The following is a 13,058-nucleotide window of genomic DNA, read 5'->3' as shown; positions in this document are numbered from 1 at the left end:
TAGATTGAGCATTTGAACTTCTACAGCACATCCAGCAGCTCTTTGTTCATCTCCCATTATTCACCCATTCTTCTGAATGTTTTCACAAACTTCGGTTTCTGCTGCAGGATTTTGACCGGATACCTTTCCCTTTCCATAGAAGGCGCTGACTGAGTAACAGCCAGTAAAGGCGAAGAAAGAAAGTAAGACAGAATAGTGAGGTCGCGGGAGTTCTTCTGCAAAGGTAGCGATGTTGAGCAAACGTTTCCTATTTGCTTTGCCAGTGTCAAAGAACAATGTGATTTCTCCTAGCTGGCCAGCATAATGCAAGAGAATGAAGAACACGTCGCTGTCTGGTATCAAGACAGAAAGGGAACTACTGAATGATCTCACATCTAGCCAAGAAGAAACAGACTCAAGAATCATCTTGTACTGTCAGTATGGCCTTCAAAAAGGCTACAAGACCATCAAAGTAAAGAGCCCAGACAGGGAGGGACGTGTTCTTCAATCTTTTGCATTATGCTGGCATTACGTTTGCTCATTATTGCTGCCCTTGCAGAAGAACTCAGTCAGCGCCTTCTATGCCACAAAAGCCTCAAACAACATGCAAGAAGGGCCAACTACCAGACAGCCACATGGAAGCGCGCTCACCTGCCACTCCCAGAGATTCCCAACCCCAATGATGGTCATGGAAGGATGCTGAACAATGAAATCCTTGAGCCTCTTTGGACTGAAGAAAATGAAGAGTTGGTTCTCACACAGACAATTATTGATAGCCTGCTCACCGAGGTTCACGAGGAAGGAGAGAAGGAGAAGGGGAGGCACCACTGTTCCTAAGAGTCTAAGATTGTGTGTGTGCGCGCGCGCGCGTGTGTGTGTGTGTGTGTGTGTGTGTGTGTGTGTGTGTGTGTGTGTGTGTGTGTGTGTGTGTGTGTGTGTGTGTGTGTGTGTGTTTGAAAGAAAAGTTGACAGAGTTCTTTGCAATGACTTTTTCATGTTATTTCTATAAAGCTGAAATTGATTCATAAGACATTTGCATTTATGAGCAAACATTCTGCACTTACATGAAGAAATATTAGTTCTTATATTGTCTTTCTTATGATCATTTACCTTTAATATGGAAACTATGAAGCAAGAGCATTATATGTAAGGGACAGTTAGAATAGATGTCTATATCTGAACATTTTGTTTTGTTTTTTAAATTTCAGTCTTGAGAAGAGAATAATAATGTTTTAGTTCTATCAAAAGATGGACAAAAGAACTGTTTTAGTTGTCAATGTGATTACTTTTGTTATTGTATTGGAGAACAGTGAGAAGCTATAATGAATATTCCAAGAAAAATGTTTTTTGACATTTTCCTAAAATTTCACGTTTAGGGGGTAGGGGAGAAATATCTCATCTGGTGTCGCAACACTTCCTCTCAGGAATTCCAAATGTGGCTTGAAATTATCCAAAGGCATTGTAGTTTCTAAAAAATGGAACAGAAAACCCAAATTTGTTGAAACCCTTTACTCATCAAAGTTGACAAGCTTTGCGCACCGTGAAAATGACGGTTCGCGGCTATCAAGCATCACTACAGCCAACCTATTAAACATTAAACACTGTAATAGGTATTTTTTACAAGATTAATGATCAACTTAACTGTTTTGATTTCAAAAAAGTGGTTCTCTGTTCATTCATTGCAGCTGTGCATTGTTGTGATTTCACAGATAAATTTAGCGTTCGAGGGGGTACCCTTAAACAAAGGGGCATAAGTAGTAGTGGGAATGAGTTTTTTCGTGGCGAACTTGTTAAAACGTGTTCAGTAGACCCCAATGAATATCTCTAGCCTAATGAAGCTGGATCCTGAGGGGGGTGCACGGTAGGCCTAGCTGGCTTGGAGCCTATAAGTATTGCACTTTCGCGTCTAATAACGTACGGTGTCTAAGTTTAAATACGGCGAAGTGGTCTGAGCCTACAATGTTTAAATGTTTTATTGCATAACTTCTAAAAACTAGTTCCATGGTCTTATCCCTCCCCCCATCTACCCCCCCCCCCCTCATCCCCTATTTTTAAAAAAAATCTTTTTATATTTAATCAAGTTTTGACTAAATATTTTAACATCGAGGGGGAATCGAAACGAGGGTCGTGGTGTATGTGCGTGCGTGTGTGCGTGTGTGTGTGCGTGTGTGTGTGTGTGTGTGTGTGTGTGTGTGTGTGTGTGTGTGTGTGTGTGTGTGTGTAGAGCGATTCAGACTAAACTACTGGACCGATCTTTATGAAATTTGACATGAGAGTTCCTGGGTATGAAATCCCCGAATGTTTTTTTCATTTTTTTGATAAATTTTTTTGATGACGTCATATCCGGCTTTTCGTGAAAGTTGAGGCGGCACTGTCACGCCCTCATTTTTCAACCAAATTGGTTGAAATTTTGTTCAAGTAATTTTCGACGAAGCCCGGGGTTCGGTATTGCATTTCAGCTTGGTGGCTTAAAAATTAATTAATGACTTTGGTCATTAAAAATCTGAAAATTGTAAAAAAAAAATAAAAATTTATAAAACGATCCAAATTTACGTTTATCTTATTCTCCATCATTTGCTGATTCCAAAAACATATAAATATGTTATATTCGGATTAAAAACAAGCTCTGAAAATTAAATATATAAAAATTATTATCAAATTTTTTTTTCGAAATCAATTTAAAAACACTTTCATCTTATTCCTTGTCGGTTCCTGATTCCAAAAATATATAGATATGATATGTTTGGATTAAAAACACGCTCAGAAAGTTAAAACGAAGAGAGGTACAGAAAAGCGTGCTATCCTTCTCAGCGCAACGAATACCCCGCTCTTCTTGTCAATTCCACGGACACTGCCTACCCCCCGCGGGTTAGGGGGAGTCCCATATTGGTTGGGACGAGAAAGAATTTACCCGATGCTCTCCAGCATGTCTTAAGAGGCGACTAACGGATTCTGTTTCTCCTTTTACCCTTGTTAAGTGTTTCTTGTATAGAATATAGTCATTTTTTGTAAAGATTTTAGTCAAGCAGTATGTAAGAAATGTTAAGTCCTTTGTACTGGAAACTTGCATTCTCCCAGTAAGGTCATATATTGTACTACGTTGCAAGCCCCTGGAGCAAATTTTTGATTAGTGCTTTTGAAACAATTGACAAGTGGCTCTATCCCATCTTCCCCCTTTCCCCGTCGCGATATAACCCTTCGTGGTTGAAAACGACGTTAAACACCAAATAAAGAAGAAAGGACACTGCCTTTGCCACGGGCGGTGGAGTGACGATGCTACGAGTATACGGTCTTGCTGCGTTGCGTTGCGTTCAGTTTCATTCTGTAAGTTCGACAGCTACTTGACTAAATATTGTATTTTCGCCTTACGCGACTTGTTTTTTTCTGTATTGCTGCGGTTCGCCAATTGAAAAACTCAGCGTGACACCTGCAGCGTACAGGCAGTGTTGGTAAGCCATGCATTGTGCAGACGCTATAGATCATGTGTTTATTGCTCTGGGATGACAGTCACTGTGCTAAGTGCGACAGAAAAACCCATTAGCCAAACAGACAGCGGGATTACAGGGTCTTCGTACAATGTCGTTTGGGTTCACAGGGTCATCCGGTGCACTTTTACCCCCGTGCTTTTCTTCAGTGTTGGGATCTTGGGTTACAAAAAAACTCAAAGCAGCGTTTCTACTTATTTACAGCGCTTCGACAAAAACAGAAGCTTTCTTCAGTGCCGCCAGACCTCCACCCGAGTATGGCTGTTTTTTTACATTTAGTCAAGTTTTGACTGACGAAATGTTTTAACGTAGAGGGGGAATCGAGACGAGGGTCGTGGTGTAGTGTGTGTGTGTGTGTGTGTGTGTGTGTGTGTCTGTCTGTGCGTGTGTGTGTGTGTGTAGAGCGATTCAGACTAAACTACTGGACCGATCTTTATGAAATTTTACATGAGAGTTCCTGGGAATGATATCCCCGGACGTTTTTTCGGTTTTTTGATAAATGTCTTTGATGACGTCATATCCGGCTTTTTGTAAAAGTTGAGGCGGCACTGTCACACCCTTTTTTGTCTCAATAAAATTGATTGAAATTTTGGCCAAGCAATCTTCGACGAAGGCCGGACTTCGGTATTGCATTTCAGCTTGGTGGCTTAAAAATTAATTAATGACTTTGGTCATTAAAAATCTGAAAATTGTAAAAAAAATTTTTTTTAATAAAACGATCCAAATTTACGTTCATTTTATTCTTCATCATTTCCTGATTCCAAAAACATATAAATATGTTATATTTGAATGAAAAACAATTAACAAGCTCTGAAAATTAAAAATATAAAAATTTAATCAATGAAATCAATTTAAAAACACTTTCATCGTATTCCTTGTCGGTTCCTGATTCCAAAAACATATAGATATGATACTGTATAGGGTCTATAAACAGGTTTCACTGTATAGGGTCTGTAAACAGGTTTCACTGTATAGGGTCTGTAAACAGAGGTTTCACTGTATAGGGTCTGTAAACTGAGGTTTCGCTGTATAGGGTCTGTAAACAGAGGTTTCACTGTATAGGGTCTGTAAACTGAGGTTTCACTGTATAGGGTCTGTAAACTGAGGTTTCACTGTGTGCTCTGTCTCCACCAGAATTCATCAAGGAAACCTACGAGAAGGCCATTGCACCTCCTCCCCCCAGTCCTCCGGTCACCCCCCAGCCCAAGCGCACGCAAGCCGACTGGGAGAGGGATCAGCGAGAACTGACGGAGGAGGCCGAGGGGCGTGCCATGCTGCGCGGCAAGAAGGTTGCCTCCTACTTTGACAGCGAGATGGGCAAAGCCTTCTTGCTAACCCAGGTAAGAGTCTCAGCTTTTGTTTATGGGGGTTTTGGGTTGGGGGGGGAGGGGGGGTAGAGGGAGGTATGGGTGTGTTTGTGTGCGTGTGTGTTCATGACTGCATATGTGCGTGTGTGCGTTTTTCAAATCATTAGGTTATAAAAATATGTTTGATTGTTTCTTACTTTCCTTGGTTTACTTTTCCAGATTACTTTTTCACATGATCATTCCCACTGATCAAGGTTTAAAGTTCAAGGACTTTTTTCTTACCTTTTCTTGTTTTATTTCTTTCTCATTCCAACCTAATTTTCTGTCTTTTCCGTTTATATTTTGCATGTTTTCCGGCTGCCTCTGTTCTCTTTTCTATTTAATGCTTATAAGTTTCTTTCATTGTCTTATCTAGCTTGTTCTTTTTCATGAAAACCATTGTGTTCATGCATGCAGAGACCTTGTGATTGGGCAGGTTGATTTTAGTAACACAATAGGTGAGTCATTAATTTTTAAAGCCATTCCCTTAATTGGACCAAGTTGACTTCACAAAGTCTACTTCACGAAGCTTGAAAATAAAAAAATAAAAAAAAAAAATTAAAAAAAATAATAATAATCCCTGCGCTTAGAACTGTACCCACGGAATACGCGCGATATAAGTCTCATTTTGATTGATTGATTGAAGCTGCACAAAGTTTAATTTGGCATGGACTTTTCGGGAACAAGAATTTGCGAAAGTCACCTTGGGCCTCAATTGAGGACAGCCTGTTAGTATGTGAAGAATGGAGAAGAATTAACTTTGACAAATTATGCTGCTGCTGCTGTACAGGCCAAAGACATGGACGAGCTTCTGAAGGAACTGAGTGAGGATCCCCGCCGTGACGGCACGGAGGCTGTGCGAGCCGACACTGGACAGCTGACAGACATGCGCGGTTATGTTGATAACAGCCCTGCATTCAACATGACGAGGCAGCTACACTGTAAGTCTTTCTGTGTGTATGTTGGGGGAGATGTTTTTTTTGGTCAGGGGTGCGTGTGTGTGAGGGGGGTATGTTTGTGTGATGTGTGTGTGTTGGGGGGTTGTGTGTGTGTGTGGGGGGGGGGGGGGGGGAAAGGAGGATTGTGAGTGTTTGTGTGTGGTTGTGTGTGTCTGTCTGAGTATCTAACTTTGTCTGTGTCTGTGTGTGTGTGTGTGATGGCTGTTTGGCTGGATGCCTGTGTCTGTTTATCTTAACGTTTGTTTCTCTGTGTGCATGTCTGTTTGTCTATGTCGTGTGTGTTTCTGTGTGGTGGCTTTTTGATTGGATGACTGCAGTGGCCCTGGCTTGTGCCTGTCTTGCCTGTTCCACTGTACTTTGATATAAACTTGTTCTGAAAATGCATGTCTAGCCAAATTGCTGCTTACAGTTTTCCCCCCTGTGTTTTCCAGCCCAGCCATTGATGTCTCAGATGAGCGATCGTTCCGCTGCAGGATCCGACTCCCCTGCCACCATGGCTAGGAGCAAGCTGGCTCCAGAAACTCCCCTGTCTTTTGCTGGTAGGTCTGACAGGCAAAGAGAAGAGCTGTTTACTTTTCTTGTTTTTGAAAGGGGGTGTCATCAAAGACTATATGCACTGGGAGGTTGCTGCCGTTCTTACTAAGTTCTGTTCTTTTCATTTTTTATTTTTTTCAAATCAGCTCAAATTACTATAATGACTGACAGTGCAGGAGTATCACTGAACTACATTTAAGTTTTAACATTACTTTTTTTTCTCAATATATTGTCTTTCTCAAAATATCTTATACTTGATCAAAACCACTTTCTCAAAATATCTTATCTTTCTCAAAATATTGTACACTTTCTCAAATCCACTTTTTCAAAATATTGTATCTTTCTCAAAACCAGGTGGTACAATGAGTGAAATGAACGGCCCTACCCCAAGCGGGATTCGACCCGGCAACCCCACCCCTGCACATGCCGCAGGGCAAGGGTCACCAGCACCCCTGCGTCCAAAGAACCCCACTCCTGCCAAAGCCAGCAAGATTGTTGGTGACAGACCAGGTGAGTGTTGTTGGTTCTTTCATTTAACATGAACAAGAATTGACTTAACCATGGGGCATAACAAGCCAGTGTTGGTAAAGTGTGCTGATGTTTGTTTTTTGAATTCGCGAATACCACACATCAATTTAAAACAGAATTCAGTAAGACAATTCAGTTTGTATTTGCAGGAAATAATCAGTCCCAGTGAGGAAGAATTTGTCATCTTGTTTATCAAAAATGTGATGACTTTTATGGGGTGATATGTTTATATTCATGTGTGATTTCTTCCTAGCAGTATTATTGTAGCTGAGAGAACTCAGAGAACACATACACATACTCGCTGAAACAACACACAGACACACAAACACACACACTGTGTCACATTCACATGCACATGCAAACACACACAACACAAAAGCAGAAACATAATTGAACTTGATGTTCCCGAATGCTAAACATTCTTCTCTTTGGCATTCTTGTAGAGAACAATTCTTCAAATAACTCAGGTACAAACAAACTTAGTCAGTTTTCTTCTTTTCCATTTTCTTTCTTTTTATGCAAATTGTCTCACGCATTTTCATGAGTTTCTATATCAATTCAATTGTTTATTTTTTTCTAGATGTATTTTTGTAGGAGAATGAAAAGGGAAATACTAGCTGCACATGGTTGTTATTTTGCAGTCTTTTTTTATTATCTTTTTCTTCTGTAGATTTTTATTTTTATTTTTTATTTTACTGGGAGAATACTTAACTTTTTACTTAACCTTAATTGCATGTTTTTGTTTATTTTAATTTTTTGGACTAGCTAATCAGTTTGTTCATCAAACAGGGTTTTTTCCCATTCCTCTGGTGATTTGTAATTTTTTTATTTATAATTTTGGCTCGGGGGGGTGTTCATTATCATTGAGCTGAATTTGGAAGAATTCTTTTTTCTGCTTTTGACACTTGTGTAGAAAATGCCTCATCAAACCAGAAAGGTATATAAACTGTCTATTTGTAATCAGGCTATTTTCTTTTTAAAAATTGTTTCACAATGTTGTTCATGTTGACCTTTTTTATTTTGGTGTTCTTTGTTTATTTTCTCTGTGTTTTATATTTTTATTTTTTTTATTTTATTTTTTGCACAGAGCAGTACGTCTTTATTCTGGGTTAACATGTTGGATTATTGTTTTATTTTTATGCATAGATTTTGTAACATTTCTGTAGGAACCCCACTCATAGTTAATTCACACAGAAATGTGAAGTTTTTGTTGTTGTTTGTTTTCTGTCTTGCTTTTGATTTGCTTAGTTTTCGTTGCACGCTAGCATGGTGTTACTGTTGCTTGCAGTCAATCCCACACCCAAAATGGCTGGTGGTTATGCTGAAACTCCCTCAGATTTTGAAATCTTCGCTAGGGGAGAATACCCCATGATTCTTGAGCACCCGTTTGAAGAAGAGAGTAAGAGTTGCCTCCCTTTGATTTGTTTCATCTGTGAATTTTGTCTTCCAAGAGGTGTTGAATGTTGTGGAGTTAATTTAGCATGCTTGATATTGTTTGCTTTTGTAAACTATTTTGCTAGTTAGTCATTGTTGATAGAAATAGTAAGGGGGGGGGGGGGTTTGCATTAGAAAACTGCTTATGATTACATGTGAAGTTTAGTCAAAGTTTGTAAACATAAACAGACCAAAAAATAGTGAATACATGACTCAGTGCTAATTTTGCTTTGTAGCACTTACTGTACACCACATACTTAATTCACAAAAGTACATGCCTTTTTTGTTTTCATCTGATAGTTTTGTAGCTTTGTTTTTTAGTGATAGTTTTGTAGCTTTGTTTTTTGCTTCAGATTTTGTTTTTACTGGGGTTTTTTCTTTCCTTTTTGAGACAACAAAATATCAGCATTAAATCTCACTGTTGTTATTTTTAAGATTAACATAGATACATTTTTTACTGCAAAGGGTTACAGGAGGAACACTCTTTTAATAGTCATTAGCTTATGCTTGCATGCAGTCAGGTGTGTGCGTGCGTGTGTGTATTTTTCTGCAATGACAGTCTTAATTCTTATCTCTGCATCTCTTCCCACAGAGGGGATAGAATTCCTGGAAACGGAGACAGAGGTGCTCCTAACACCTAGTCTCAAGTTCAACGTTATTGGCGAGCCAAGGTCAGAGCCTGTGCCTCTTCCTACTTCCATTCTTGGAGGACGCCCCAATGCCCAGACCAACATCCGGGTAAGGGTTTATAAGTATTCTGAATCCCCCCAAAACAGAGTACAGGCTGCCTAAATGACGGGGGGTGGCGGGGGCATGGTATATACATAGAAAATGGGCTCATACAAAAACACTAGTGTATGCAGGATTTGCAGCCCATTGAAAGCAGAAGAAGAAAAGAAGTGTCTTGAGTCAGGTCATGGCAGTTGTCTATATAATTATTTTTGTAATATACTTCCCACCCTCCACTGGAGTTGTGGGTTTTTTTAAACTTTGAAATGGAAGACTTTTTATTTTTGTTTTGTTTTTATTTGGTGATCAGAAGTTAGTACAGATCTTTTTGCAACACAAGCATTGAAGCTTCCAAAATATTGCAGATTTACTTTGAGAGACAGATCAATTGCAGCGAAATATAACTGCATTCAGCTGATTTTATCCCCGCAAAAGTTCACTACATGTAACTCCTTAATGTCTTGCCATACTTGTTTCAGTACATCCAGATCGAAGACCCTGTCCGTCGCCACGTGAGGAACGCAGGGGTGGTGGGCGCCACACAGCAGGGAGTGGCCAAGCTGCGTCAGATGCAGGGCCTCAACGTCTTCCCAGAGGAGGTCAACTTTGGGGTTCTGAAGGAGGGCTGCACCTATGCCTTCCTTGTCCACCTGAAGAATACGGGCGTGGACTCCTGCCGCTTCAAAGTCCGCCAGCCCCCGCCCGCTACTGGGCTCAGGGTCATCTTCAAACCTGGAGCTGTAAGTTGATAGTTTTGTGGTGATTTGTCCTGTATTTTTGTGTGTGATTTGTAAAGTATTTTTGTATAGTTTTGTGGTGATTTGTACTGTATTTTTGTATAGTTTTGTGGTGATTTCTACTGTATTTTTGTACAGTTTTGTGGTGATTTGTACTGTATTTTTGTATAGTTTTGTGGTGATTTGTACTGTATTTTTGTATAGTTTTGTGGTGATTTCTACTGTATTTTTGTACAGTTTTGTGGTGATTTGTACTGGTTGTTTTTTTATCTAGCAGAGGAGGGTGTAGAGGTTTGGGGTGAGAGAGTGTTTGTGTGTGTGTGAGCTCACTTCATAACTTCGTCAGCCCCTGCTCCCCACAGGGCTTGCGGTCATCTACAAAAACTGTAGCTGTAAGTTCTCTGTTTTGTGGTGATTTGTACTGTTGTTGTTTGTTTGTTTTTTGAAGTTATTTAGCAGGGGAGGGTGCAGAGGTATTAGGTTGGGGGTGATCGAGAGAGTGTTTGTGTGTGTGAGCTCGCTTCATAATTCCGCCAGGGATGCGATCACATATAGAGCAGCCTGATAAGAAATCTCATATTGGTAGTACTGCTAATATATTCTGATAACAATTTTGTGTTTGTCTGTTACATTACTGGTATTGCCTTTCAGAGGAAGAAAATTGGGGGGGGGGGGGGGTGTCAGTGTTATTTAAGTTTGATATATGAACCGTAATTGTCCAGCTGTCTCAATTACCACAAACTCTCTGCTGTTGTGTTTTGATGAGATTTTTGCGTTAATTATGGGGTTCAGAGAAGGCAGACTGCAGTTTGCTTCAGATGAGTGGCTCAATTTACGGCAGCTGTATTGATCACAAACAGTTTTGCTGTACAGTGGAACCCCCCTTTTAAGACTCCCCCAATTTCAGACTCCCTCCTTTTTAAGAACTAGTTTTCTCAGACTTTCTGGTCATAACCTCTGTACAATTGCCCCCATTTTAAGACTCCCTTTTTTTTAAGACCCGATTTTCTCCGAATTTTCTAGGTCTTAAAAGGGGGGTTCCACTGTCCTGCAAAAAAAAGTTCTATGTGACATTTTCTGAACTTCTTTTCTCCCCACCAGGTGGCAGCAGGGATGAAGGCAGAGCTTTGCCTTGAGCTGTACGCCATTGCTGTGGGCGTGGAGGGCGAGTCTGGCGTCGGTACCATCAGCCACAATCTGGAGATCACCACAGAGACCGACATGCTCCATGTGCCTGTCCAAGCCAATATCCTTGCTGGCAGTTGTTTGCTGTAGCTAATACAGTGGTACCTCCCTTAACGACGCCTCTATTTTACGGCTCCCTCAATATTATGACGAATTTTTTGGGGACAGATTATTTGTCCTATTTCTTACCTCAGTATATTATGGGAAATAACTCTGTCGGGTTTGTGTGGGTTGTGAAAAAGTGAATACCCTTGCTTTTAGTGAGACATTCAATCCACATGTGCTTTTTGTCCACGTCTTTCAGACACTCCCCTCACTGGTGATTGGCCTGTAAAGTGTTCAATCACTAAAAGCAAGGGTTAATTCACTCTTTTCACAACTATTACAAACACGACAGAGTTATTTCAAGAATGTGTCTATTTGTGGTTGGATGTAAAGTTTACATTTTCTCTTGCTATTTTTCTTTTCAGTATTTTATGAAGGAGCTGGGCATCTATAAACTGAGTGATATTTGTTTGATAGGTGTGATAGAATGGGGTGAGCTGTAGAATATTATTAGAACTCTTTTCTTTTAATTTGTATGCATTGATTTATTCAGTGTATTGTCCGCAAGACTGAACATTCGAAGATGTTAAACTTGCGTAATTCACTTTCTTTCTTTTCCTTAACCCTGATTACCTGTGATGACTGCCTATGAGTATGAAAACCGCAGCCAAGGCAGCCCCACTGTGGGACGTGCGCCTGGAGCGGTTCTCATTTCCAACAAGCCTCCTGCCTCCACTGGAATCATTCGTCCTCATAAAGCGGGGCTGCTTGCAGGTCAGTGTGTGTGTGTGTGTGTATGTGTGTGTGTGTGTGTATGTGTTGTGTGTATGTATGTGTTGTGTGTATGTATGTGTTGTGTGTGTGTGCGTGTATGAGCGTGTATGAAAGAGTGTGTATAATTATGAAAGAATGTGTGCGTGAGAGAGAGACTGCGTGTCTTTGTGTGTGTGTGTGTGTGTGTGTTGTGTGTGCACGCACATCTTTCTCTCTCTCTCTCCCTTCCTCTCTTTCTTTTTTTTTCTTCTCTCTCTCTCCAGTCTCACACTTGCTGGTTTGATTGCACAATTCCTCTTCAACGATTTTTTTTCTCGCCTGTTTTGCAGGGGTGCCTTCCAGATAAATTCAGAAGAAGAAGCCTCATAAATACCTGAAAGAAGAGTGTAATTTCTGTGTGTCCGCAAGACTGAACATTCCATGATGTGTTTTTGAGAATATTTGTGCTTCACCGAAACTCCACTGATGCAACCACGAAGAGGAGGAAAAATAAAACCCTGGTCTGATGCATTGTCAAGCTTGACTCAGAGAACCTCAAAGAGCAAATAACTTTCATTTTAAACATTACGTTTGAATCAAGCTATGTGCTTAATCAAGCACAGAACGAAAGGAACTGTAGATACGGGGACTGTGATCAATTATAACTCTTGACTAGTGTAAATGCATTCCGAAATATTTTACGATTGAATTAAAAAAAACTTTTTTCTGTACAGAACTTTGGAATCTTATGTACATTTAATTGTATGCTGCTGTGAGGTTTTTCACATTCCGATCCCCCAAAGCATCCCCCTCCCCCACCTTTTTTCCACTATTGAAATATGTCAGGTTTTATTTATATGTGATTGCTTCTTTCTCTTATTAAGTGCATCATTATGGTGTTTATTCATAGTTGACATGCAAAGCGCGGAGAGTACAGTCTACTGTGGTTCACACTATATCTCATTATTATTATCTACAAGAACCAAATCGGCAGTTATCACTTTGGTCAATTCAGTCTTCATACTAAGAATTGGACGTTGGGACATCGTTACTTTCTTTACAAGTGTAGCTGCTGAAAAATAATGTACTGTCATTCGTTTTCAGTTATGGTTTTCCTCAAACTTGATTCTTGTTGTCCCTCATCTTTTTGAAAGACATATCGAATGTTTTTTCTCCTGCAAACTACAGTTCCGTGTATGTAATAAACTGTGATACACTTGTGATTATTGTTTGAATAAATTATGACTGACATATATGTCTGAACTTTTATCTTTCTTTTTCCTTATGTGTATGGGTGCCAGTGAACTTCTACGTGTTATTCAACACATGCATGGAGGTTTAATA

The 13,058-nt window shown here is 40.0% G+C and overlaps 1 protein-coding gene across 1 annotated transcript; it reads left to right on the top strand.

Moving 5' to 3' along the window:
* Window positions 1–313: 313 nt before the first annotated feature.
* On the top strand, window positions 314–12,983 carry LOC138960938 (uncharacterized). Its single transcript, XM_070332569.1, has 12 exons — window positions 314–451; window positions 4,571–4,804; window positions 5,601–5,751; window positions 6,201–6,308; window positions 6,658–6,813; window positions 7,275–7,298; window positions 8,120–8,230; window positions 8,858–9,003; window positions 9,474–9,734; window positions 10,833–10,977; window positions 11,595–11,735; window positions 12,065–12,983. The coding sequence occupies exons 1-12, from the start codon at window positions 314–316 to the stop codon at window positions 12,079–12,081; spliced, it is 1,632 nt and encodes a 543-aa protein (XP_070188670.1). The 3' UTR covers window positions 12,082–12,983.
* Window positions 12,984–13,058: the final 75 nt, after the last annotated feature.

Source organism: Littorina saxatilis, linkage group LG3 (assembly GCF_037325665.1).
Source record: "Littorina saxatilis isolate snail1 linkage group LG3, US_GU_Lsax_2.0, whole genome shotgun sequence".
NCBI lineage: Eukaryota > Metazoa > Mollusca > Gastropoda > Littorinimorpha > Littorinidae > Littorina > Littorina saxatilis.
This window is presented reverse-complemented; position numbering and strand designations above follow the sequence as displayed.